General features: G+C 47.1%; 2 protein-coding genes across 3 annotated transcripts in view; one reads left to right on the top strand and one right to left on the bottom strand.

Annotated features, from left to right (window-relative positions):
- The first annotated feature begins 232 nt into the window (after nucleotides 1–232).
- Nucleotides 233–1,547, top strand: INAFM2 (InaF motif containing 2). Its single transcript, XM_072864326.1, has one exon. The coding sequence runs from the start codon at nucleotides 459–461 to the stop codon at nucleotides 885–887; it is 429 nt and encodes a 142-aa protein (XP_072720427.1). The 5' UTR covers nucleotides 233–458; the 3' UTR covers nucleotides 888–1,547.
- A 6,728-nt stretch (nucleotides 1,548–8,275) lies between these two features.
- CCDC9B (coiled-coil domain containing 9B) overlaps nucleotides 8,276–27,953 on the bottom strand; it is a 57,917-nt gene continuing 38,239 nt past the window's right edge. For both annotated transcript variants that reach the window (XM_072864719.1, XM_072864720.1), the window contains exons 10-14: nucleotides 27,583–27,636; nucleotides 27,027–27,132; nucleotides 19,949–20,006; nucleotides 18,767–19,581; nucleotides 8,276–9,773 (exon numbers count right to left, since the gene is read on the bottom strand). In XM_072864719.1, coding sequence (XP_072720820.1) covers nucleotides 18,799–19,581; nucleotides 19,949–20,006; nucleotides 27,027–27,132; nucleotides 27,583–27,636 — 1,001 coding nt within the window. In that variant the 3' untranslated portion in view covers nucleotides 8,276–9,773; nucleotides 18,767–18,798. The remainder of the gene's footprint in view (nucleotides 9,774–18,766; nucleotides 19,582–19,948; nucleotides 20,007–27,026; nucleotides 27,133–27,582; nucleotides 27,637–27,953) is intronic.

Here is a 27,953-nt window from a genome sequence, read left to right as displayed (position 1 = left end):
CACGGCAGCGGAGGGCAGGGCGGCTCAGCAGGCAGACCCACCGGGGTAAGGGGGCCGCCACACCACCAGACCCGCGGCCAGGCGGCAGCAGCCGCTCCGCCGAGGCGCCATCCCTTCCTCACACACGCTCAATAGCCGCCGCGCGCGCCCCCTCAGGAGCGCCCAACAGCCGCGCACGCGCAGCCACCACACCCCGCTCCCGCGGCGGGGGGGACATCGCCCCTTTAAACACAGCCCGCGCCACCCCCGCGGGCGGTGTTGCCCCTTTAAGCCCCGCCCCTCGCCCCCGCCCGCGGCCGGCAGAGCCGCCGGAGCAGCGCGGGCCGCGGGCAGCGGCACGAGGCGGCGGCAGCGCGGGCGGGCAGCGGCATGTCCTGAGGCGAGCGGGCGGCGGCGGCGCGGAGCCGGGCCCCACCACGGAGGGGTCGGTGGAGCAGCGGGCCAAGGGCCGGGCCCCCATGAAGGAGAAGGAGGCGGGGGCGGAGCGGGGCAAGCCCGCCACTTACACCGGGGACAAGAAGGCGCGCATGGCGGCCAAGACCAACAAGAAGTGGGTGCGCCTGGCCACCGTGCTGGCCTACGTCCTCTCCGTCTCGCTGGCCGCCATCGTCCTCGCCGTCTACTACAGCCTCATCTGGCAGCCGGTGCGCGGCGGCGGCGGCGGCTCCGGCCCCGCCGCCGCCACCTCGCAGCCCCGCGTCGCGCCGCCGGGCCCCGCGGCCAGCCAGCCGCCCGCCGGACCCACGCAGGAGGCTCCGCCAGCGCCGCCGCGGACGGGCCCCCACCCCGACCCCGGCCTCGCCGAGACGGACCGCCCGGACGCGTCGCCGCCGCCCGGGACCGAGGCGGGCGCCGCCGCGCTGCGCCGGGTGCGCGGCAGCCCCTGAGGCGGCCTCGGCGGTCGTCCCCTGGCCGGGCGGGAAGACGGGCCCGGCGGACTGCAGAGCGGCCGCGCTTGAGCGGGCGAGGCCGGCGCCGGCGCGGGGGGCTCTCTGCCGAGGCCGGGCGGCGGGGGATGCAGCGGCCCGGCTCGGCGGAGGATGGCGGCCGGCGGCGCGGCTGCCCTCGGCGGGATGGCTCGCTCGCCCCTGCGCGCCGGCCGCGCTTGGCGCTGGGGAGGCGGCACCGCGACCCCCGGAGCGGACGAGCCCCGAAGAGCTCGGGCTGGAGACTGACCCGGCCCGGGGGTCGGCGGGGGAAGGAGGCCTTTTTACTTGGTAGAACTGCGGTATCTCTTTTTTTTTCCTCCCCCCGTTTTTCCTCAAAAGGGAATTTTGTGGCTTCGGTTTTTGCCTCACCAGGGCTAGCTTCTCCCTTTGAACCTGCATTGAATTCCTGCGCTATTTATGCCAGTCTGTTACCTATAAAAGGATATTGGTGTCCAAAATTCCTCACTATTTACAGGATCAGCTGGGAACAGTATGAATTTAGAGGCTGTAATCCATTGTTTAAGTAAAAACAGTTTTGTTTAACAATGAGTATAAACTTATTTAAAAAGATGTGAAAGGTAAATTGACTTGTTTACTATATTAAAATATTTTCCCAATATGAAAGTCTCTGTAATACAGTATGTTCTCTTTGGTGGTGGGAGGAGGATTTGGGAGGAATGTCAAACTGGAAGGGCTCTCTGGGTAGCAAAAATGGTTTGCCTGCTGTAATGGGCAACTGTGGCATATAGTGTTGTTGATTCATTTGTCATTGGTCTCCTTAGGTGAGGCTGGAGAAACCTCTGTACGTGCCTAACTCCTGCTAATCATGGCAACTAAGCATTGGTGATGAAAGAAGGTTTGATCTTATCTGACAGAGGCAGGCGGAGCTCTCGCGGTGGGCGCCGATGGGCAGCTGCTGCGGTGGTGTGCGGTGCACTGCGAGGTCCTTCGTGGCTTGTACACCCATGCTCTTGTCTGCATGGCATGGCTGAGCTTATATACCTTGGTGGCACCCTGAAGCTGGTGCCATCAGGAGGTAGGTCTGTGCCAGCCGACTCGTGGTGTGCCCTGGGCAGGTTTTCCTCCCAGCTTGATGTTTTCCTCCCCTATAGTCTTCAGAAATGTTCTGCGCGGCCCTATTCGCTGATGAACAGTGCAAAAAACCCTTGCCTTTAATGACTGTAGGATGTGGGCTATCAACGAGGAAACTGTAAGACCTGTGTCATTCTGAGCAGCTGCTTTTCAGATTGATGGTTTCTGTTGAATGCCTTAACTGTGAGGCTGCCAGGCTATTCCACATCCCTGTGAAATGATCCCTGGAGTTCAGATTTGCTCTGCTGAGGGATAAAAATGTGCTCTGATGTGGTGTACGTATTTCAGTTGTGCAAATCACGAAGGTATTGTAAAATATGGCACTTGACTTTCTTAAAGTTGGGGGAAAAAAGGCTGTTTCATACCTAAATCAGTGTGCTTTGGACTGGTGGTGTTGCGTTAAGCCTGTGTCAGCTGGGCATTTCCTTTACAGCATCTGTTAAAGGTAGAAACCAGGAGCAGGGGGCTTCCAGAAAGAAAGTGGGCAAAAGGAGGGAGTAGTTTGGGTGCAATCTTCCACCCTCCTTTTCCTTTTTTTGGAGAGCATGTAGGAAAGTCTGTATGTTGTTAATGCGCTAAAGAAGGCAGCTAGCTGATGAGAAGGAAAAAAGATCACTCTTAGTCATTTGAGCCAAAAGTGTGCATGTGATCGTTGCCTTTCTGCAGGGCAGGTAGAAGAGCTGGTGAAGGAGCTGAAAGCCCCAAGCTGCCGCTGTAGCAGGCGGCTGCCCTGCCACCGTGTTACCTCCTGAGCTGCTTCTAAACTCTTCCTATTTACCCACTGTTGCGGCAGGACTGGTGGTATCCTGGCGGCAGCACCAGGTCGTAGCTTTGGCCAGACGGTTGGTTGGGTTTAGCCCCGTGTGCGTCCGTTCTGTAGCAGCGGGTGATTTTGTTCCCTTGGCAGTTCTGCCTGCAGCATGTTGATGTCTGTTTGTGGGGCTGCCGCACGCATGCAGTAGCTCTGGGTCCTGGTAATAATGATGCTCTTTGCTTCTCCTTGGTATACACCTCTGGTTGTAGGGGGAAAGGCTTTCTGCAGCTCTCTAAGGGAGGAATGAGTAAAAGAGAAACAAAACGGGCTCATTGCTTGGTGCCAGTTGAGTTTAGTCTGTTTCTTGTCTCTGGTACTAAACGCAGAACCAGTTGGGAAGCATCCCTGGGAGGGAGCTTGTGTTTAACTTTTAAAGCCTTTGACGATAAATAAAAGCTGGGTGGAATTACACAGACGCTGGTATTTCTGTGGTCCTGGCCTGCAGCTCAGAAGTGGTGAATCTATAGTGGCTTTGAAGGGTACATCCAATGTATGCTGGATGTACATGGGCTCCTGGCATTTTTCACTTTAAATACAGTTGCTCTCAGAAGACTAATAGAGCATGGCTGCGTAGAGCAGATGGAAGAGGAAGTGAATTGAATTAAATGGGCTGCATGGCCCTCTTCCAACCTGTCATGTAACTGTGGAGAGATGTCTTGTATTCAGGAGCAGGAACAATTTAAAGCTCTTCACCTGGTTTGTGGTTTTGGTGGCAAAGGATCTTTGGGACAGTGACAGTGTTCAGATCCGCTTTATCAAAGGGAACAGACCCATTGCTGATGGTTGCCTCCCTTTCTGGTGCTAAAAATAGTTGATGAGCCAGTACTAAGATGGTTGTGGCTGTCTTCATTCCTGTATGAAAGTGCAGGCTTGATGAGTTCCCAGACTGTGTTTTTGCATCTTCTCCTCTGCTGACAGATTGGGATTTAAGTGAAACACTTCTGTTTCTGTACGTGTTACAACTGGCTTTGCAGGGTCCTGTTACTTCACTACTGTTGTACTCAGCATGCGGGGGGGGGAACTCTGGCTTGTAAAGATGGAGAAGGATCATGGACTGCTGGCCTAACAGCCAGGAAGCTTTGGTGATTTGAGCAGCCTTGTTTTCCAAAGCCCTTTTGGACCTAGATTCTTCAGCTAAAAGCTCTTCTACGTCCTTTCCCTAGGCAGGAATCATAGTCCACCAGAGGAAAGTATGTTCCCCTTGAGATACTACTGTTGCCAGCCTGTGATGAGCCGTCTCTGTGCTTGCTACTCTCTCTCTGTGGCAGACTGTCCAAGAAATCGATGACTAAGTGCCCTTCGCAAATACTTCTAGTAACAAAAATGGCTCGTCTGGACTTGTTGCGAGGTGTAAGCTAACTTTTTAAAATTCAGGCTACTAGGGATTTCTTGGGAAGTAGGTTGGCTGCAACAGATAAAAGCTGGATTGTCATCTTGGACTTTGAATTTTTGCATTATGTTTCCATCTTTGTACTGAGACAGTCATCTGCATCTGAACATAATTTTTTAGTGCCTTAAAATGGTGCGTTCACCCATCTTGGGTAAACCTGAGGTTTAAAGGGAGACTGCCTTGTTATCTGTTGTATTACTTCAGCTCCAATTCAGTCTTTCCCTTCATTGCTCCTCAAAAAAAAAAAAAAATCAGTTCACTTAGTGTAATTGTATCAGGCGAGATAAGGCACAGGCTTTTGTGTTGCTTCCTAGATAGAAATCACTGTAACCTCGTGATTTGTAATGTTATTTCCTTGGAATTGCTGGTAAGGGTTATTCCCTTTACACAAATGCTGCCCTGCATGTTACTTGCAAACAGAACTGTGTTGTATTTCCAGTGGGTGCAGATCTATGTGACAGGGAGTTGTCTGAATGTCAGGTTGGACAAAGATGATAATCAAACATGAGTGAAATGTTGGGTCTTGGGACCTTTGCTTTAGGGATCTAAGGAAGTTAACAAGAGTCTCAAAACTTAGAACTGTGGGATGCTCCTGTAAAAGCATGATGGCTGTAAGAATATGGTTGGAATAGTGGCATCTGTGCTTCTATTTTTTTTTTACTTCAGTGTTTTATTGATTAAACATGCTAATAATTCTGTAATGCCAACTTTCCTCCAAGCTTTGAGTCTCTGTATCATTTTGGGCCTGAGTTTCAGATTTTTGTCCTCTAAGAGCCTTTAAAAAACTGTGGCATGGAGAACAGAAGTTGCCGTACATCTGTGCTTCAAGTGCTGCCTAGTTCTGAAATATGGTGACAGAATGCATTGGTGTCAAGGGAATGCAAGTACCATGGTAGCTTTGATTTTCCAGTTCCTAATCACAGTAATCGCTTAAGAGGATGGAGAGAAGACCCAGTCACATTCTACTTTTCTATTCTGACTTGAGAAGAGTCTCATGAGGGAGGAATTGGACTTCTTGTGAGAAAATTTCTGCTAACACTGCCTTGTCCAACTCTCACGTGACAATGGTGACCCTCCAGCACTGTGTAAGGCTGCCTCTGCTTAGATCTGTACAGAAGGATTTGAACTGCAAGCTCTGTCAAATGGAAGCGCTCCCTAAAAGGAGGAGTAATAAGAGAATAATTATTAATGAAGTCCAGTCAAAGGTGTATCTAGATCAGAGGATGTTTTCTTGAACCTTCTTGGTTCCTTCCTTGCGTGTAGATGCCTTTGGGCTTACACCTATTTATTGACACACAGTACTTGCCCTCTGCCTGTATGCGCAGGTCTTGTCCCATTGAGCTCAATTTGTTCAAGGCGAGTGCATCAATATAACTCACGTGCAGAGGGACCAGAAGCAAGGGAAATAGCTGGAAAAAAGTTACTGGAGCATGTAATATGCTCCAGCAGCTAGCTCACATTTCCATCTTCTAAAAGCTACCTTTTCCCCACGCATGTTCTCTCGTAGTTTCAACTGATGTAATGCATACCATCTTAATCCCAGATTCCTGGGACTGGGCTGTGTTTTGGACAAGGAAGGTGGTGTTATTTTTACTCCAGATCTTGACTTAATTCGCAAGTGTAGCTGAAAAGCAGTCTTGTGTTGATAACAAAATCAGTGGCTGCTGCTGGGCGTTGGGGATCTCCTTCAGAGAAGTCAAAACTAATCTCAGTGGGCCGCTCTGGAAAGGGTTATGCATTGGGTGTGTGTTACCGATGGCTGGCTGCGAGTCCTGGAGGTGCTGAAGTGTGTGGAGAGGGGAATGGTGTAAGAAACAGTCACACCTGAGCTGGAGCATAAAGCTAAGGAGGTGAAGCTTGTCTTCTGGCTATTCTGCCTGTGTTTGGAGGCAGTTTTGGGAGAGCCTCATGTCTGGTCAGCTGTTGTGTTGCTGCACTAAGCTGATGTGATCGGGAAACGGCTGCGGACTTCCCAGAGCGTTAGCTTAGCCTGCCAGTAGCTGCGGAGTCTGTGAGCCTGTGAGCTGGTTGAGCTGTTGTACACGGGAAGGCAGCAGGCAGTGTTTTGAACTTCACAGCAGTGCTGTACCCTGCTTCTGCTCTGTGACTCTAATTGCCTTAAAAAGCTTTCCATGTAACTTAAAAAGCACTAACTACTGTATTACGTACTTTAAATACAAAAATTTCTGACAAAATGCCAGTTTAGCTTCAGGCTCCTATGCCATTTGCAACCAATTTACCTGGAGGGGAACTGGTGTGGAAAGTCAGTGAATGTTTCTGTTATTTCTGCTTCTAGACTCTGTGTAGGGCTTTACCTGTTAGTAATCTGCGTGGTATGCTTCTGCTGTAGGTATTAGACTTGTTGAGATAGGAATGGAGAGCTGGAACTGCTGTCAAGATTTCAGGTTGTTGCCTCCTGCAGGAGTTGGCTTGGTAAAGCTTTGGAAACTGAAGTATCTCCAGTTTTATCCAGATGTATTTTTGTCCTTGTCTTGAGTTTTTTTCAGTTGATCTCTTTATACAAGAGTGGATTCACTAGTCTGAAATCAATTTTGATATCAGTTTTAGCTACATAGTTGCTGTGTTGAAACTGATGGTAACTAGATTGGTAACCGATTGCCAACTAGAAGAGTGTCTCGCGGCAAGCTGTTTCTTTAAACCAAAGAAAAATGAGTTCTGCCTGAGAGTCGCTGCTGCTTTCCTGTTGTCTGGAAGAGCTAGAATAACTTCCACGAAATCCCTGAGCTACCAGCCACTGCTGGGAGGAAACAGATACCTCTCTAGGCAGATGACTTTGCACTCTGCAAGCTGCCATTGCATTTGCTTGCAAGAAAAGTGCTGTGGCAATGAGAAGGCTTTGATGCCTCTATGAAAAAGTAAGCCTTGTGTTACGATGCAGGCTGTCATCACTGCAGTGAGCTTTTCAGGTGAGTTAGCTGAACTAGACCAGGAGTGAAGTGCTTTCCTAAGGGGTATGCAATCTGAATTGGAGCTGTTGCTCTAAAAAGCAGAGATTACTGATTCAATTCAGAAAACTACGTGTGGGACTGAGAAACACTAAGAAACTGGAGCTTTTTCCTCATTACAACTTTTATTTCATATAAATAATCCCTCTACATCAGATTTTTCAACTTTACAGTCTTTCCTCTTCTGTAAAGAAGAAACAGCTAGCCACAGTTTTCTGAAAAATTGCAGTCCAGGCACCAATCAAAGTGCATTTGAGGAAAGTGTTAATGAGCAGGAAAAAACTACACTTAGAGCAGGCACTATCTGTACAGTCCCATCCCTGCAGCTTGGTACAGACTCAGTCCTTCCTAGGCATCATTAAGTGCAAAGTTACTTGGATTTGCAGGAGAAAAAGAAGAGGGAAATGGGGTACAAGTGCCAGTTTTCCTTTCAAAAAGGAGTCTAGGGCAATAAGATACAGCAACAATTGCAGTTGGGGTTTTTCTCTCTACAAATAAGTTCTGGAGCAGGGACAATGTAGAAGTTTCTGGTTGGCTGTGTGCCTGACTGCTGCGGGGTGCAACAGGCTCTTGATCTGAGACTGTATTTTTCAGGGACCATGCGGCAAGCCAGTTCCTGGTAGATGCTGGTAGTGACTCAGTCTGACTGGACTGAGATTGAGGTCACTGACCTGATGTAAAAGATAATAATAAATTAAAAAATTAAACAACTGTAAGCAAGTTTTTGAGCCAGTCAGATAAGGAAAATCAGCCTTTAACAGTGATGGAGAATTTCCAGGACTTGGAGCAGTTTTACAATCTGGCTTTTATCTATCTGTTCTTTTATCTGTTGCATAAGTCCAAATAAACCCAGTCTGGGCTTTGGTGGGGTGAAGATGTTTCTACTGATGAAATGTGTAAGGTGCCCACTCTTTCTGGCTAATGCCTGGTCTGAAGGCAGTACACTCTCCTGAATTTGGCACATAGAGGAAATTCCCAGGCTTGTCCTTCATGAGATAGGTACTGTGGGTCTAAGGTGGAAAAACAAAATGTTTATCTGTGCAAATATTAGTTTATTGAAACAGCGTACAGTATTTCAGTCCACGCGTGCCAACCTTATCACCAAGTCAGTCTGCCATTTTGGTTAGCAAATGCATCCTGCAATGAAATCCAATAAATCTCCACGCATATGTGTCTGCACGTACATTTACTCCTGCATCGAGTTTTTTAGCAGCACTTCAAGATGAGGGTGATATCCTCTCTGCTCTGTCATTCAGAAGTCAGAAATAATGATGTGTTATTCCTTGTGCCTGCTTTCTGCCTTCTCCTTAATTGGTAGCCATGTTTCAGCTAGGTCCTAGTTTGCTGTGAATCTCTTAGCTGCTTGGAAATCCAAGCAGCTGGCATTCTTGCTCGTTTATGCTTGTAAATGCTCATCCAGATCCTCAATTTGAAAGGTGTCTTTTAAGGCCTGGTCAAAATGTCTGCATGGCAGCTTCCAGGGGAACTGCTGCCCTCTTATTCAAGCACAAGGCTATGAAAGGCACAACCAAGAAGGTGAAAACATTTGATAGGAAGCTTTAGACCTTCAGCTCCAATTTGACCAGGGTTCTACTGCCGACTCCTTTGTGCAGTGTGGTGGAGGAGGAAGGTTATTGTATTTGTGCTGTCCTCCTCCTTGCCCTGCGTGGCACATAGAGCTGCAAGTATTGCCGGTTACTGTAACCTTCCTGGTCTTACAAAGCAGGCATGGTGTTTTGTTGAGCTGCATACATACCTGCTCAACCCAGCAGGCACCTTTCTTGGAAAAAAAGCACAGTCCCCTGATTGCTGATTCAGCCTCTGCTGCTTGTGCCCTACTACATCTAACAGGAGGAGGAAAGCAAGCTCTAAAGGGTGAGATGCTGTGGTTGATGTGTGCTTGTCAAAAGCACCTGTGCCCCACAGTGTAACAAAAGAATGCTCCATCCCCTTTGTGCCCTGCGACCCATGCAACTACCGTACATCTCTGCCAACACTTCAACCACATACAAACCTCTAGTACAAGAGCTGCTCTGAACACTACTTTTTCATCCACCTACTGAACTACAACGTAACACCTCTCACCCTGCTTCCTAATGCTCTCTGTTGCCTGCTCCCTGCCCAACAGCGAGGGAGAGCTCGCACAGCCCCTGCTGTCCTCCTGGCACTTGCAGTTCCCTGCCAGCCTCTGGTGGAGGAAATGGGTGGGGTGCCCAGAAACCTAAATCTTAACTTTAAACAGAATTAGTTATTAAATAAAATAAAGTGCATCCAGTAGACATTTCATTGGCTTGCCACACAGCTGCAATATAGGCAAAAAAAATACAAAAGAAAAGTGACGGTGTTTTCTTTGTAGGTTGGGAGTGTGTGTCGCCTTCCCTGTCCTTTGGCATACGGATAGGAAAGGGTGATGCCGAAACTGTGGGCAGGTAGTGGGAGGCGGTGGTGGGGGACCCCAGGTGTTGTGAAGGGGTGCTGGAGGGCACAGGGCAGGTGCTGAAAGCTGATTTCATAGAAGGTCAAAGAGTGAGGACAAGGTGTGCTCCTCTTCTCTTCTCATCCACCACCTTCAGCACGTTATCCTGTGAAACAAGAGCAGAGACAGCAGCGGGATTATCAGTCTTCAGGGAACTGCTGAGCAGTAAATTAAAAATGTCTGCTGAGTTTCAACCTGACCTTCCTGCACAGCTGGCGCTGCTTGGGGGGTACCACTGTAGCATAACCCAGATACCTACCTGCCAAATACCTGCTCCGCAGCCCAGGGGATGAACTGAATGTATGAGTCTGGATGAAACACACTCCCAATCCTCCTCTGGGTTAGATAAGACTACTCTCTCTGTTTGTCTCAGGAACAATAATCTTGACGTGTTTGTGTGTGTGCTTGTACAGCACCTGGAGCAACAAGAGGAGGAGCTGATTTTGGGTAGGACTTTGTGGCCCTCTCTTGTGAAACGTGGCCTGGGGGTGCAGCACTTGTGTTTGCCAAGGGCAGAAGGGTCTATCTAGTGAAAACACTAACCCGTGAGTGGAGCCTGCTGTCCTGTAGCTGCCTTCAGACCTAGATACGTTGATTTTAATTGGGAAAGGCAGACTTTTTTTTTTTTCTGCGGTTGCCAGATTCTTGGGTGCTGCTCAGAATTGCTGAGCTGGCATTTTCCTGCATCCATGTTTAAATCCACAGACCTGCCTTTTGCTGATGCAGATTTCAGCACCAAAAGCTCACAAGAAAGGGCAGAGGGGAGATATGAAAAGAAAAACAGATGAAATACCATGAAGGCAGGAGAGGCAGTAGTAAGCTTGGCTCGCATAAAAAGGAAACCTCTAAAGGAATCATTTAAGGACACAGCCACAGGTATCTAATAAGGAACTGCACTGAAATCATACCCAAGGTACTGAAATAATCAATGCTATGTACAGCTGAGAGGAGACTCTAAGACTGTTGCTGGAGACATTTTTCATTGTCCTGTATGTGTGCAATGGCCGGGGTTGGCTGTATCCTGCTGCCGAGGGGGTGGTCAATGCAATGCTGCAGCAGCACACTTCTGGGATTTAACCCTATTGGGAAGGGCCAGGAAGCAGATTTTCAGAGTTGTGTTTGGTGGTCCAAATACTGTAAAATAATCTGTTTTACAAGTCTGAACTGACTCCAGAGCTAGCTGGTTTTTGTTAATCTATTTTATTATTAATGGTTTCAAAAGTCTCCTTGACAGCCCTGTGCTATTAGCGATGGTAGACAATTCTCTTTTCTGTTTTGCAGTATTATCCTTTCAATACAGACACCTTCTTTCTGTGCATGAGTGAGTCTTTACAGCCAAGACACTGGTGGGCTTTAAAGTCATTACTTCTCTTACTAATTAGACATAGTGATTAGCATTTCTCTCATTTCACACTGTATCCTCTTTTCCATGAATAACTCAAGGGCCGGTCGGAGATTTAGCAAGCTCTGTGCCAGCATGACTGTTGTGAGTCGGGGCTCAGGAGAGCGATGCGGCTGTGTGCTGCCTTTGACTCTGCCATCAGCGGCAAGGGGATGCAGTGCCAAATTTCCCTCCGTGTGTCACTGACACGTGAGAGGATTAATGCAGATCACTGGTGGTCTATCTCAAAGGCCCCATCTACCTCACATTTTCCAGCCCGGCTGGACGTGGGACATCACTGGTATGACTTTCACAGCCAAGCCAACAACAGTCCATCGTAGGATCTACCAGTTAAATCTCATGTCATAGGGGTGGATGTACATGAAGTCCCTGAAGACTGCAGCTGAACGTAGCTGATGCAGTCTGGCAACTGGGCCCTTCTTCCTCCAGCTGAGATTAGCACTATCCATCCTCTGCTTGGGTTGGAAGACATAATTTTGTTGAGTCTCTCCTGGGGCAGGTCCAGAGTTCCCAGAGACAATTTTGTTCTTAGTGGACCACTCAGACAGTCTCGTGAAATACCACAAGGCAAACTCAGACATGACGTGTAAGGACCATCTGTTAGACATCACTACACCAGATTTTCTCACTTATCATCTTTTAAATGGATACATATATCAGCTGTTCCAACATACACTGTAAGGCCAGAAAAAAGACCAGTAAGATCATGAGACATCTTCTGTCTAGCACAGGCCATTGGACATCCCTGAACTGATTCCATTTGAATTAGAACTGATTTCTTTAAGGGGAAAAAAAAATCCTAATCCTGTCTAGATTTGCCATTGGTAGAAAAATTATCACTGCAACCCTTGATGAGCTTAAATATGTAAAGATGGTCTTTGGTGGAGATTCCTGTTGGAGTGGTTTAAGATATTCTCATTCTCTACAGTCTATCTGTTCCTTCTCAACAGCAGAGCTGGCAGAAAGGAAGATGTGCCTGTGCCCCTTGCATGGCAGACCACAGTGTGGTACATGTACCTAACTCCTTTTCATCTGGGGTTTAAGAGGGTTAACACAGGTGGCTGAGGTATGGGCACGTGCTCCCTTCTGCCAGCCCTGCGATAACAGCAACAACTGCAGGCTACAAGAGCAGCTCCGTTTTCAGTGTTTAGAATGGCAACAGCTTGCCTGTCACAGCCCTAAATTATGTTTAGACTTGCTAAGCTTCAGTAAGTAGCCATAAGGAAGTATAAGTGCTCCCATGACTAGCTTTGGTCTGTGTCTCCCAACGCATTAACAGCTTCTAATAGTTCCTTCTCTCCTCAAGTCACCCGGACAAACCAAAGAAGAGACAGAAGCTCTTGCAAAGTGCCAGAGAGATTTAGGAGTAAAGAGCCTACATTTCCAGATGGGATGTGTGCACTAATTCTTTTGGGTGTCAGTGAAAGCATCTGCTTTGACAGTGGTCACCAGCTTTGACAGAAGCATACACAACTTTGTCATCAAATTCATCCTGTTGCTGTCACAAGCACCACGTTACCTAATCCCTGCCAAAGCATGCTGGTTAGGCCAGCCTCGAAGGTGACGAGTTCCTGCTTCAACCATGGCATGCTTCCAAGTCATCTGTCCTCTGACAGGTAGTAACCTTTTTCTAATTTTCCCATATTTATTCACGGGCTTCTTCAATACATTGACTCTTGCACCAGCATCGTTTTCTGGCTTGAATGTTTCTTCTCCCTCACTGGTGTTTACTACCCCACTGTATTTATAGAGATCACAACTCCATCCATCACTTGGTGCCTTCATTTTGCTAGACTAAACAACCATTCCCTGAACATCCCTGGAGTCCTTCCCTGTGTTTCTTCAGTCCAAGTGCATTTCTCTTGAACCATTCTCACATAATCCCCATGTTTTCCAATGTTAATAGTACTTTCCCATGTTGTGTCACGGGAAAGGCTTTCCGTCACTCCAGAAGTATGAAGATAACTACATCGAGACCTGTATTAAGCCATACCACTCCCTAATTCTGCATGAGGACTAAACTCTCCGCGTTGGTGGTACGTGGTGCTAAGATGTGCTCTGGGAATTTGAAATGCCCACAGCATGATGGTGGGCTCCGGAAGGTGTTGCGGGCTGCAGGAAGGACCAGCGAGACGAATGCTGTTCAAGTCAAGCCCTTGAGACCTCAGCCTGCCAATCCTAGGCCAGCTTCCAAGACATAACAGCAGATGGTATATTCTTGTCTCTTGAACCTTGAGGAAACTGGTATGTTCTTCGGTAGCTCCATAACTGTATTGAGAAGTGTTGGTTTCTGCTTGTACTGCTTCCTGCACCAACCTTTAGCACTGGTTTGCATCAGAAAGCTGACCTCTTCTGACCTCCTCAGTCCTGCAGCACACAGGCCCTGCCTGCCCCACTCCTCTTTACGTCAGCCAGAGCCGCAAGGTCAGATCCCTGGAGCTGCTCTGAAAATCTACCCCCAGCTGCATTTTCTCTAAAGATGTTAAGATTAATTTTCTCAAGAGAATTCAGGGAAAAGCTTCTGTGGTTTTTGTGTATCGTTTACTTCTCTGGGACTTGTTGGACATTCTCCAGGGATTCCAGTCCTGCACTTCAGATAAATATTTATTCCTTGTTATTTGAAGCAAAGGATGAAAGCCCCACCACACTCTCTGCACAGCATCTCTAAGTAGTTTGAAGGTGATGGAGATTTTTAGTGCCATAAATAGACATTAGCAGTGGAAGCTGTGAAACCCGCATGGTGTCCGCTTGCTGCAAGGAGCTGCTGTTCTGCAGAAATGGATGAGCAGCATCTGCGGTGGGAGTGAAATCTGCACATTAATGTGTGGGGGACATGGGCCCTACAAAGCCCAGGAGCAGGGCAGGTGGCGAGCATATTGTTATCACTGATTACTGATGTCTACTGCTGCTACAGATATCTGCTGTGCTTTGGGATGTGTGAGATCTCTGAACAGAGGGCATGTCCCTAGCATCAGGTGAAGTACAGGATTGTCTACTTGACGGAAATTCCACAAAATAAACTTTTTAATGGAATGGTATTTTTACATTCCTTTTGGGGTTGATAGGTTGTATTTTGCAAAATCATACCATCTGTTTCAATGCTGATTTTCCAAAAATTGCACCGTATCAAAACTGAATCACCAGCATTTAAAAACATAACATTAAAATTTTCTGTTTTGAAAAGGTTTAACGAGGGCTCCAGTTTGGGTTTTCTGAAATATTGAATGTTGAAGCAGACACATTTCTGGTACGTGCATGGCATTTGTCAAATCTGTATTTTTCAAAGAAGGAAAAAAAAATCTCACTGGGAAGTTACCTGCTACCTCCTGTCAGGAAATTATTAACCAGTCTTGATAACCCATGATGGTGCATCCCTCCAGATGCTTCTCCCTAAGGCTGGTCATATCTCATGTGGGTCCCAGTTACAATAATCATCTTCCTTTTTTGCTATGAACTCTCTGTCCTCCAAGACAGTAGTCATTCAGACTCTGTATAATTTGGATTCTCAGCACAGACTTCTCTCATGTTCTCTACCCGGCACTTCAGGGCATTCCCTGGTATAATATCTGCTGGTTACATAGACACAGAATACAGTAAAGGTTTCCAGCTGGCCTGGATTTACCACGACAGAGCTGCTCAGTACCTCCTGGAGGCTTGCATAACAACAACCCATTTACCTTGCCACATGAAGTCCTTCATCTTCAGAGAACTTCTGTTACCATTGTTCACACACCACAGGGTGAAAAACACCCCCTCCTTCCCCTGCTGCAGTGGGATAATCTTGTAATTGTGTTGGCCTGACGTCAGATCAATACAGTTAGGCACGGACGTCTGCAATTCACTGTAAGCAACTGTTAAAAACTATATGTGAGCCACCAGCCCACAGCCTCTTAACTGGATTATTGGCCATTCACTCAGGACTACCTGTTCCTTAAAGATTTTACTCAAGTGGTGAGAGGAAGCAAATAAGTAAGGTGGTTTGGGCACCTGAATTCATGGTACTAGACACAAAAGGAATAAATAAACTTTTAATTTTGCAGTCTAACAAAAAAGTGCAGCTCTTTGTTTAATGCTTGATCTTATTGCTCTTTCAGCTTCCTGAATGATGCTCTTTTCCTGGTTCTGGATAAACCTTGCTCTGCCCAATAATGCTGCACTTTTTATTCGATAGGCTGAAAAAGGCAGGATCATTAGCCTGCCCCATGTGGTTAGATTCATGAAGGGACTCCAGCAGATGTAGTGATGTTTCCCTCGAGGAAGGACACACCTATTAAGTCCCTTTGTGGGCCATATACAACGGCTTTGCTGAACGCAGGTTTCCTATGGGTTGCATTTTGGGCAATCCTTGCCCTAAAAGCATCATCTGGAGTCCGCTGCAGGCATCAGGCTCAATAAGCCAAAAAACCAAAGAGGAAAACCCTGCCAAGGATTCTAAAGCACCTCAGATGGGGGCAATCCTGAGGGATCTGGTTCCAAAGAATTGCTGCGAAATAACACTTAGGGAGCATTACATGAGAATAAAGTAGAGCTTTGCAGCTTTTTATATGTACCATGGTCTAAAACTAATCTGTCTGTAGAGCACTAGAAAACAGAAGCCAAGGGAGAAGGGAAGTGACTGTTACCAGCCCGTGGTTATTTATGACTGCCATCTGTGTCACTATGCAGCCTGTCATGTTGATTTGGGAACTTCAAATCCACAGCAGGAATAGACACGAGACCTTTTCGCTCCAAACATGCTGACAACTGAACCAATTTGAGCCAAATGAGCTTTTGCTTTTTTGGTTATTGTAATTGTCGCTATTTTGTTGCTCCTAGGAGCCCTGCTGTCAAGCCACGCAGATGAACTGTTGAGGTTGTGCTGAGCTAGTGCTCGAGAAATCCAGATCTTGCATTTTTTTTGTCTGCCAAGGGATGTTCCTGACAAATTGGTCACAGGGAGCAGACAGTTAAAGACAGGTCCGTCTGTCTTCCTCTTGGCTCTTCTCCCCACTACAAATAAATCATGGCAGAATTTACTCTATCTGCAAATGATCTTGCTTGGGAAAGCCAACCCTGATAGTGGCCTGTCTCTGGTGCAAAGGGAGAGGTCAAATTGCTTTGTGGTGACTTCAGCAGATAGGAGGTACCAATGATGCCCTAGAACATCATTAAAGACTAAGAGCCAAGCAGCACTCATGCACTCATTCTCTAAATGCTCTTGCAGTCAATGGAATGAAAAAAAAAAAACAACCCAGGAGAAACCCTGGGTTGAGATGGGGGACACAGAAACCGCTGCACTGGCTCACCCTGGCACCTCCACGGGTGCCTTGCCAGCAAGAAAGTCAGAGGCTTCAGAGGAAAGTGCAAGAAACCTTCAGATGAAACAATCACAGACCGGTGTGCTCAAAGAGGATAAGTCATTATGTCTTTGCTGTGAATTGGTGATTGCTCTAAGGACTAAAAAGAATGAAAATGCATTGTCTCTGTGTAAGATTTGATGTAGCTATGCCTGTTCCTGTGATCCTAACACAGGTCAGCACTGCCACTTTTGGTTAAAGGCTGACTCGCCTCAAGTAACCTGACATCCATATCCTGCACAGGGCTCCCCTGAAATCTGAAGCATCTCCTAAATTACAGGAAATATCAAAAAAGGAAAGTATCTTGCTTTAATTTGTCTGCATCAAAAGGTCGTATCTGATGCTGAGTGCATAGTTTAGGCATACCTGGAAACTCATCTTAAACTGTTTGGGAAAGAGAGGAAAGTGAGGCAGGAACATGCTCTCTTTGGGGGCATAATCAGGCACAGGAAAATGAGCAATACAGATAGGAAGGATAGATGGGATGAAACGGTAGAGGGTAACTGGGACACCAGTTAACCCCTCATTTTCCCTTGGCATCACTACACTTGGTGTTTCCCAAGCAATAAATATTTTCAGAGAGCAATACCGGTCTCAAGTTTCAGCTTAGCCAAGCAGATATGTGAGTGCTTAAGGGCAAACACCAGGTTAAGTTGCCTTCTCTTCCCCAAGACATAAGGCTATGTTTATAATTAAGCCTGCCGTAATGAATTCAGTGAGGAGTGATGAAGAGCCATGCTGAAGTGGACTCAGGGCCCTATTACCAAACCATAGGAATCTCCATTGCTGAGATAAAAGTGGACTACTGTAATTTATTGTTTCCTCTTAGTTGGTGTCTAATTAAAGTTATCCTGAGTGAGAAAAGTAGTCATTAATTCCTTCATCATCTACTTTGGGGGGATTTTTGGTAGACTGGGGAGGCATGGCCTGGACAGTAAACTCCTGCTATGTGCATCCAGGTGTCTCTTAACATTTTCCTAAGTGCTGTTGGAATTAATTTCCCTCACTTGAAGGAATTTTAGTTCAAACACAGAACCAGCTCCTGCTGGTTCTTGGTGTTTTGTCTTTTTTAAATAGCTGCAACGCTTGTGCTTTTCCATGCCTTTTGTATAGTATTGGATCATAGTGAAAGTCTTTTGTTAGCAGCTTAACCACTTCATCCCTAGGCTCATTTGTGCCGCTGGGATGAATACTAAGCAATACCTGGTGACAAGCTGCTGGGTCGGGGTTTGAAGAAAAGCCTGCTGGAATCAGGGAAAGGCACTTGGTGGAAGCGATCTGCCTGCCTAGCTTTCAGCAGCTAATTGCCTGAAGTGCCTGCTTATGGAACATAGCTGCTGCCTCTCTACTTAAAGGATGGAGGCAGGAGTATCCTGAGAGCAATTCAGGTGTTAGGCAAGCTGGCTTGCATTCTGGAACTGCTCATGTCTCTCCTTTGAAGAGAAACAAAGCCCAGATCTTAAGTTAGGTGCCCCTGTGCTTGGCCTGAGTTAGGTGGAGTGCATTGCAACCTTACTGCCTAACCTGGTGGTAGAATCACATCCTGACGTGCCTGTCTGCTCTACCACCTGTGGGTATAATATCCTGATCTCTGTGTGACACTGCCTGGAAAAAACATGTCTTCAAAGGTAACTGCCAAAGGTAACTTTTTTCTTTCTCCTGGCTTTTCTTGTTCTGCATTTGCCTTTCTGGAAGAAACTTCTTTGCTTGAGTAAAACCTGGGGCATTGCTACGTAACCAGATCTGTGCTTCCTCCTTTCTCTTTGATTCATAGGCCTTGTCAACAGGAACCATCTCACCCTTTGTATTTATACACTGCCTTGCCCATTAGCATTACCACATGTATAATTCAAAGTGTAGCATTCACAGATCTTGTACTGGGAAGAGAATCCCACGTGCAGTCGACCTTCTTCAAACTACTGACCACAAGGTGGGCCTCTATAGCTTTGCAAGTGTTTTGGGAAAGGGACCACGCTGACCTCAAGCTATTCTAGTTGTGATCACCCCAGAGACAGAAATAAATTCATCCTGCTACCCTTTCTGAGGTTATCCCTTCCCAGGAATAGTTTCAGTTTGTGCCCTAACTAATCCATGTCACCAACCAGACTCAGCAGTCCAGTTCTCTGTCCAAATTTTCCTGTCTGGCTTTCCATTGTTTCCCCACCCACTCCAGGGCAGGTCTTTGTGTTGCGCAGATTTAGACTACCTGAGGGATCCATACCACTGTTAATTAACACTTTTGGATAGTTATCTGGTATGATGCTGTTACGGCCACAGAAAATGGAGTTGTGGGTCTATACTACGACTGAGAGTGTTAAGAGGATAACAAACACACCATGGGGAGTGAGGTCAGGAACTCACCTTCTGTCTCGGGCAAGCCGGTACAATCTTTGCTAGTTGAGAGTGTCCCCACTGTCCTTGTCCTTGCAATCCTCAGGCTGTTCCCCTTCCCTGGACTGTGATTTTGCTGTGTCCTGCTCAGACACAACAGTCTTGTCAGAGCTGGCTCTCCTTGGGGGCAAAGGCTCTCCTCTGTGTTCAGTGCCTTCAGCATCTTCACCTCCTTTCAGTGCAAGCGTTTGCCTCTGAAGGGCAGTGTCTTGGGTCACTTCCTCCCCTCTTTTTCTCACCAGCTGTCCTTGACCTGCATCCAGTCTGTCTCCTGCTGCTGTGTCAAGCTTTCCTCCGTGGCCATTTGACGAGTCCTCAATGGACTCCTGTTCTGAAGCTGTGTTTTTCTCTAAGCCAGCTCCATCTAAATTCGCTCCCATGGGCAACGACAAGGTCTCACTGCCGTGCCTGGTGGCTTGCACAGTGCTTGGAAGGCTGCTTTGTGAAGCAGAGCTGTTAGTGCTCTCCTTGTCCTGAGAGATGTCAGCAGTGCCAGGTTTCCCATTGGCATCTTCCCCAACGCCTTCCTTACTTGGCTTGGGCCCTGGCTCTGAGTCACCTGTGCTGGCCACAGACACCTCCATGCCGAAGCCCTTCACTCCTCTCTGCTCCTCCTTCTGGCCATTGTGGGCAGACTGGACCTTTCCATTTCGTAGCCTTTGTGATGAGGAGGCCCCATGATCTCGGAGGCTTGGCTGTTTCACCTCCTCCTCCAGCTCAGCTGTGCAGTTCTCTTCCACCCCCTCCTCACCTCTGCTCTTCCGCTTGTCCATACCAAGGCTCCTCTGAGAAAAGGAGGAGATATTTATTTCAGCTTATTAAAATACCAGTATATGGTATTCCTTGTCTATGCTGGTTCTCCGAACTTGAGGAAAAATCAGCAGAGGCCATTAAAGGATGTAAAAGGATGTAGGTGGAGAAGAGAAGCGTTCAGGGACCAGAATAAGAATAAGTGGGGTGGTTGTGCTGACAGAGGGTCAATGCAAGAAGTGAAGCTGCTCTCACATCATGCCATCTGGAGAGTGCTAACGAGGGGTACGTTTACCCCAACACAGAGGTCTCCCAGCTCTGCACTGGCTGAGAGCCTCCAACTTTCCTGATAGTGCATGTTTTGAGAAAACTCAGCAGCCAGCCTTGAACTCAGGAACTCACCTGGCCATCAAAGTCATCCTTCAGAAAAGACATGTCCTCGCCTTCTTTTGCATCCCATCTGTCAAGAAAGAAAAAAATAAATAAAAAAATCAGAATTTAGGCCTTCAAGTTCTCATATGTCAAAGCCACTCTCCCTGTCTGACATCTGGGTAGGAATTTCTACCAAGGCCATGCATTCCTTGACTGAGCCCCTTGACCAGGCAACAAGAGATAAAGGTAGCAGATGTAACTGGTCCAGTTCCTTTTGGCACCTGCAAAGCACTCAGTCCATCCAGAGACACTCATCTGAGACCACTAAATCTTAATGAACCGGTTGTTATAATTCTAAATGTAATGAAAACATAAAATCCAATTGCCAGAACAGACAGTTGTTGTTAGACTAATAAGATATACAGTTTGCTTATGCTGATGTCTGCCACAGTCTCGTCCTGCTTACCTAACAGTGCCCAAGCATCCCAGATCTCCACAATGGCAGACACAGAGGCAGACAGTGAAGGACAAAATTGCTTTGAAGTAGCTTGGGAGATTGGAGACATGGACATGTGCAAGCAGACTGCAAGAATGGCCATAAGGATCAGACTGAAGGTCCAGCTAGCTCAGCTCTCTTCCTCTCTCAGCATTACTAGCAGATGCTTAGGGTAGAGTTTGGAAAGAAGGCAAATGCATTTAACACCTCCCCGGTACCCTACCCAGCTTCCACAAATGTGCAGCTCTGGGATTTCCTGCGCCTGAGATGGTATCTCTGTGTTGAGTCATGCTTAGTAGACAGTCTCTTCCAAGGAATTGTGCAAGTGCATTTTGACTCCATAATAAATTTGCAGCAGCTACAACATCCTGTGCCAAAGAGGGCCACAGCTTAGTTAAAGGCTGCATAACGAACTGCTTTCTTTTGTTTGTTTGAATTTGCTAGGGTGAATATAAATCTGAATTTGCCCATGCAGTGCTACTGGGCAGGGAGGGGTCTTTGTAACCCTTACCTTCTTACATGTGTGCCTGGTGAGTTAATCACACACACAAACATTTTATATATATATATACACATATATATAAAATATACATATATTTCTCTATGCCCCATACTCTTAAAACACAACATGTGCGAAAGTATGTGAGATTTCATTCTTCTCTAAACGCGCTCTGCTGGGCTTACTGGCCTCTTCATTTGGAAAATTTGGGCCAAGATACAAAAAATGAAAATGCACATTGAGGTGACTGCAGAGTCAGGCATTTCCAGAGGCAAATGCGTTACAGTGACCCCATGTGCCCTTGTGAAAATTGTGGGGGAATTACCATCACAGGCTCCACCATACAATCACACTAAGCTGCTTCACATTGTCTTTTTCTCTAGCAAAGTCCTTAGGGCAGAAGTGAATTGCATTTGCAAGCACCTCAAGGTGCTCTTGTTAGTGTAGAGCTGGGTACAGTGTCCTTAAGCCAGAGGGCAAAGCAGCTTGGAGCAGCCCTATAGGGCTTAGAGACAGACCCAGCACCCAAAGCACAGACAGTGAGGTCTTGTCCTGAATACAAGGTAGGTCCTCGCACCGGCTGTTCCAGCTCAAACCACAGAAGGTCCCCTTTTCTTGGAAGCAGCCCCCACCTTGGGGTTGTATTTTCAGTGGTGCCCTGCAAGAGCTCTGAAAGTTGGACTGTATGGGTAGAGCTCATGATACATAGCCAACCATGTTAAATTTCAGCATAGGCTGCCCTCGTGATCAATTCCCCTCTGCACTCAGCATTGATGCTGGTGGGACCGATGACTGCTTTCCCCAGATCGATATCTAAAACCAGAGGAATGACTTGCTGGCTGCAGGTTTCTGCCTCTCCCTGCTCTGTCTACTTTACCACTGCACGGCTCCTGCAGAGCCAGCCCAGAACAGACCACCCCCACAGGTCTAAAGATAGCCAAAACTAGCTAGACAGCAATTTTGAAATATTCAGCATCTCCTCCTGACATGTTCCTCCTCCCCATCGTTACTGCCAACACACCAGAGTGTGTTACTAATCACTAACACGCAATGAAAATACTCCGTGCATTCCCTAGCACGGCTAGTGCTATCCATGATAGATGCTCATATGGGAACTTGGCTCCAAATTCTTTATGATGTAAGGTGCTGCTGGAAGTCACCACCAGATACTCCAAATGGGTCTTACCACTGTTGTTAGGTTGCTTAGACTTAAATGGGAGAGGAGTCTAAGTGATAAAGGGCAGATGCAAGTGAACCCCAAAGGCTCCCTGAGCTGAGGTTTGAAATGATAGGAAAAGCTTCAGGAATGGCTCTTCCCAAAGAGCAGCAGTGGAGCAAAGGATGCTCTTCCAGCTTCAGAGACAAGATTACATGACCAGAGAGTCACAGGATCCCTTCTAGATCAACAGAGGACATGGAAGATGCAATGAAGAGGAGATAGGAAAATAAAAGTCCATGAGGTGAGATGGATGGGCAGAAGGAGAGCTACTCTAAAATGATTCTGGCAGGATGGAGCAGTTGGAGGGTGCTGAGGGAGGTGTCCATGCTGCAGCAGACAAGTGTTTGGCTTCCTCATTTCCCCTGATTTCCCCAGGTCCACAGGTGAAGGTGAGGACTTTGTGGCATGACTCCATGTTCCAGCTACTCACATCAGCAGTGTTTAAGCTACTTCTTTGTAGTTTTAAATGAACCATGATTTTGCATCCTAGTAGCTGATAAATACAAAGTACAGCAAACAAGAATGAAAAAAAAAATAAATCGAGACACCTTCTAGCCCATTTCTAATGGAGGATGTTCAGGGAGGAGTATGATGTATTGTTTCACTATAATATGAGGAAAATATCCAGATAAAATGAGGAAAAAAACCCCACCAAGAACAAACAACGTCTCTGTGCAGACAACAGTATATAAGATTTTATAATTTCATCAGCAAGAGAATTTAGGCATTTAAACAGGATTCTAGAACCAGCCATTTTGGGGCCTTAAAGCCTTTAAATGGTTATGAATAATATCCTGATTGAACCCAGCAGCCCTAGAGGAGTTAGTGCCTTGGAGGCACTAAAAAGCCTCCAAGCCTCTGCACTGGAGGCACAAACATGTACTGGAAAACATACCTTCTCAGTTTGTTGTGAGAAAAGAAACAGGCTGTGGAAACCCATGACAAGCCAGGCATTGCCTCTGCGACACATCCTCCCTGCAATACATCCTCTGGGTCTCCCAACAGAAGGTGCTAAACCTTGCTGTGTAATCTGGCTACCTGGCCTTCCCCTCTCCCCAGATAAAGAACGCATCGCAGAAACAATTGTCACTTTGAACCGGTTGACATTGCTGGCTTGCTTTGACTCTGGTGTGCTTCAAGCAGGCACGTCCAAGGCACAAGGGATCTTAAGTCTGCTGGACCCACTGCATAAATCTCCTGCTAATGGGGGGAGGCGAGAAAAGCAAGGGAATAAGACTATATTATTACAGCAGGTAGACGTGCTGATACGCAGGTATAGCCCCACTCAGTTTGAAATGATGCTAGCTGTCCTACTCGCTGGCAGAAAGGAGGCTGCCTTCAGTGCCCTCTCCAAGCTCTGGAGCAGAAAAGGCAAACAGAGACCACTGCAGGAAGAGACTCTGAGGGCTGCTAATGAGGGGCAGCTCAATGAGATGTTGTCAAACAGCGCTCCAAGCTGGCCAGTCAGAGGCTCTGAGGCAGACTGTACAAAACATTAAATCCCAGCCCAAACATTATTTCTTTGAATTTCTGCCATAAGACAGCTAGCCAAGGCATTCCTTCTGGGCATGGCTCTGAGAGCTCAGCATAGAAGGAAAAAGAAATGGCTCAAGACCCTGTTATGATTTCTGGAAACTAGTCAGCATCTGCCTGTCACAGGCACGTTTTGGGGCACAAGTCAACCTTTACAGAGGAGAAGAGATGGATATAGGGGAGTGGGCAGGCTCTCATCCCTTCCGCTGGGTCTGACCAGGGCAGAGATGGAGCCCAAGGCAGGACCTGAGCGCTGACGTTTGACCCATGGGCTGTGGTGTGGAGGGAGCAGATCATAGCGTGATCCATCTGTCTGCTCTGCCTATAAAAGGGAAGCAAGAAACTCTGTCCATTCCAAGAAGCCGCTCAAAATCAACACTGCTCTTTCATTTACAGTCTACTCCCAGCACACATTTAACCAGCCATGTGCATCTAAATTGTACAGCTAAAATGTCCACAGAGCAGAAAAGAATGACTGCATTAGCATTAAACTTCAAGATTAAACACTGGAAAGCATGAGGTTTATCATGTCATCAGGTCCTTCTAACATCATCGTTATTTTCTGAAGTCTTTCCTTATATTTTGCTGCTTGAGAGGAAGGACAGGGGTGGGCCACATCTGGATGAGCTAAGCTGCTGATCCCATGCCTTATACACCTGATCCTCCCCGAAGGGCCCTGAGACATGCCCCAGCTCTCACAGTGAGACAAGGCGGGCATGGCCAACAGCTGAAGATGTGACCAGAATAAACCAGACGTACCACCACATGAAGCTCCCAGGGAAACCTCCTCTGCGCCCTCCCACTTCCCCAGGCCCTGAAGTGCAGGGAAACAAAAGACTCCAGTAGGAAGGAGAGAGAAAGGAAAAAAAATGATCTTTGCAGTGGGTATAACTCATGTTCCCAGCAAACACTGACAAAAACCATGAGTTTCTTTTTCTGTGCAATTTCTTTCAGCCCTTGGGAGCACTGAGCATCTCTCCCGCAATGAGACACAATCTGCTCTGCAGCACTAAGGTGTCCTGTGAACCTTTCTCAAAGCAGAAGGGATGGCACTAGATGTGCATTTTAAAGGAACAGATGGATCAGAGTCCAAAGGAAAGGTGTCTCAGGAAACAGTGTTCTCTGATTACCTTGGGGGATACCTAGACAACTAATAATAACTGATCCAGTTAAGTTATGCAATGCTGCATCAGTAGCCTTCCCCTTGAATCCTGTTTAGCCCAAAACTGATGTGTGATTTTAGGAAAGCTGTGTTCCGTAAGAAGTGCTATCTTTTAGAAAGGATGATGACCTAAAGTCAGGTCGTTTGTGGCTGTTAAAAATCTGACAACCAGGGTGGGGGTAGTAGTGTCTGCCCAACAGCTATCTGTGCTTTAACTTCTTATATATAGTATCAGGTGGATATATTTTTTCCTTCTGTTTCTCTTCTCCAGTGCAGCTGCTGAAGTAATTACTGTGCATAAATTTTCTTTCTATGTCTCTCTCTGTCCACCTCCCTGTCCCCACATTTTAGCTCTTCCCTCACTGCACTGTAGCCTGTCACTTTTTAAATTTTATTCTTGTTTCCCTCTGTCCGGCTCCTTGTCCCTGTTTTTTAATTCTTCCCTCTCTGCCCTGTAGCCCATCCATTTTAAATTTTATTTCTGCATGTCTCTCTGGCCAGCTCCCTGTCCCTCTTTGTACTATCACAAATAACCAAATTTCAGTGGCAAACCTCAGAAGCAGAACCACATGTACTCCTGAGGGTAGTTGTTGAGGTCTGGGAGTTTGGTTTGACCCTAATGGGTTGGCATCATCAGGCGGAGCAGAACTGTGTGTAATCACTGCAACTTTCATAGTTCTGAGCAGCAACATTCAGCCTGCAGTCTGAAGCCTTCTAAGGTACTTACAGAAAGTAACAACATAAAGCAAATCTATTGGCATGCCCATCCTGCACATCTGGGAACTGCTGTAATTCCCTGGTGCTGCAGTCAGCAGCTGGGGGAGAGCGAGCATGAGCACAGCTCATCAGCTTTTCTTTCCCAAATACATTTTCTTGGGGATGGAGCTGAAGAACAGAAAGGGGTGGCATGTAACTTACAAACAAAGCTAACTTGATTATTTCCATGCTGTTGAACCTATTCTTCATCAATTTATCAGAATTAAATTTAATTTTAAAAAGTATAATTAACTGACAGGGCTTAGGAAGACAGAAGATAACCCTTCTTTATGCTGTAAGTAGATTCCCAATCCACAGCATAACTGGCTGAGAGTTAGGGCTGCTCAGGTGCATTTCCTCAAAGCACAGCCGCTGGAAGCAAAAGCAACATTAAAAAATCTCCAGGCTTAATACAGTGCCAGGCTCTGCATATTAGACCCACTACTGTCCTGACACAAGAGAATCCTGCACACACAGACCCTGCCTAACACTCTTCATCTCAGCCAAGTAACAGCAAGCAGCAGCTGACCTCCAGCTAACTAATTTCTTCTGGGGAATGCTGCGAGTACCTCTATGAAGCACGTATCTGTTTATGCATCTGTTTAACTGCATGGCCATAACTGACCTGGATGGTTGAAGAATGCTAACATTATAAGTTACTGGAATGGTTTTGTGTTCTGGATAAATGAAGAGGCTTGGGGTATGTAATCAACTCTTCATCCTTTTCTTGCCCGCTAAAGGGCATGGCAGCGCTGTGAAGACGATGACTGTTATTAAACTGTCAGTGTGGCTCCAGGAAACTGGAGACTGCACTGAAATTTAATTATGGAGAACAGCAGGGGAGGGGGGCCCCTGGGAGGACGTGGGCGAACCTGTAAAACGCACTTAGTTTTGCTGACATTCTGAAATTACTTCTGTGCAAATTACTGTACTGCCGTGTGCTGCCCACAGCTGGCAGGAGCAGGCCACTTCCTTCCTCACATCTTTAAGAACAGTTGCTTAAGAAGAAAAGACATCTGTACCACAGTATCAATTCTAATTACTATTGGTTCAGTTGGGAACTATCTTTGGAGGCTGCTCCTCCATATCAGCAGTGCCTGGAAGTCAGAAAAATGTGTTCAAAAGCTTGCTGGGGCATGTGCCAGTGCTACCCAAGTCTGGTCACAGAGTGATGCTCACCCCCCTGGGCTGTTCTGCAGAGAGCTGATGCAGTGGGTCAGTACAGCGATGATGCACCCCACAAGTACCACGAACCCCACTCAGTGAAGTCCTGCCAGACATGGTCCCAGCCAATGTGAACTCATCTGAAAAGATGCTGTTGTGGAACAATACCTCTTTTTGTCTGTCCCTCTTCACAATCAGACAAGAAATGAGACCTGCATATCACAAATGGACATGCATATCACAACCACTAGTTCGTGGCACTGCTGCCAGCCTCCTTACCTTCTGGCTCTGCCGGTCAGTCTGTCCTTTCCTTTGGCTCGGCTGCTCACAGCAGGTACTGCTTTCGGACCAGGATCGCTCACATTCACTCCATGCTGTGCTCCACCTAGAAGACAGGTTGGAAATGCCATGCAAGAGCAGGCAGAACCAGTTGATGGACCACTGAAGGGGCCAACATCCTTGTATCACTGGAAAGTACCGCTGGAAGGGGAAGCCTCTGAAGCTGTATGCATACTTATATTTTCTAAAGTAATAAATACAAATTGAGAATTTAGGGGTGTTTCTTCTGCATTTTTTATTCCAAATTCCAATTATAACTTTAAATCTTATTCCTTGGATACAGTCTCCCTTGTGCTGTTCTTGAGAGACTTGTTCTTGTTCTCCCTTGCCACACAGCACAGACCGTACCACACAGTTATGAGAGCAGCCACGTGGTACGTCCCCAAAAGGCACTCCAAATCTGCGAGAGTGCCTGGAGAGAACTCTCTCCATGAGGGCATATCAGAGGTGCTGACGTTTAGTGGGGTGACGCAACCGAGCCGTGTGGTTTACTCACCTCTCCCGTCGGGAGGAAAGGACCTGTGCTGGAATTTCCTTGCGTTTCTTCCCCCTGAAAGGACAAAGCAAAGCATGCACAAAAGTGAGTGAGGTTATGTAATGGACACGCAGCAGAAAGCCTGACGTTCAAATAGGGTGTCACAAGGGAAAGCTTTGTTCTGCCAGTCCATCTCCTGAGAAACAGGAGTCATGATGGACTTACGCTAGTAAAGAAGCCAGCATGTGCCACAGGGATCAGAGATGATGTGCTCTGGAATAGGATTGCCTCTCAAACCAGTGTTTGGGAAAGGAGGCAGTGCTGAGCCTCCATCTTGTGTCATACAAGGTTACAGAAACCGTGCCACTGCTCTCCCTGGGAAGGTAAAAAGC

The sequence above is a fragment of the Ciconia boyciana genome, chromosome 6 (genome assembly GCF_034638445.1).
Source record: "Ciconia boyciana chromosome 6, ASM3463844v1, whole genome shotgun sequence".
NCBI lineage: Eukaryota > Metazoa > Chordata > Aves > Ciconiiformes > Ciconiidae > Ciconia > Ciconia boyciana.
Note: the sequence above shows the minus strand (reverse complement) of the source record. Positions and strands in the feature narration are given on the sequence as shown.

Excerpts from the sequence above, each read along its gene's own strand:
- INAFM2 (XM_072864326.1), top strand. The coding sequence starts at position 459 with ATGAAGGAGAAGGAGGCGGGGGCGGAGCGGGGCAAGCCCGCCACTTAC.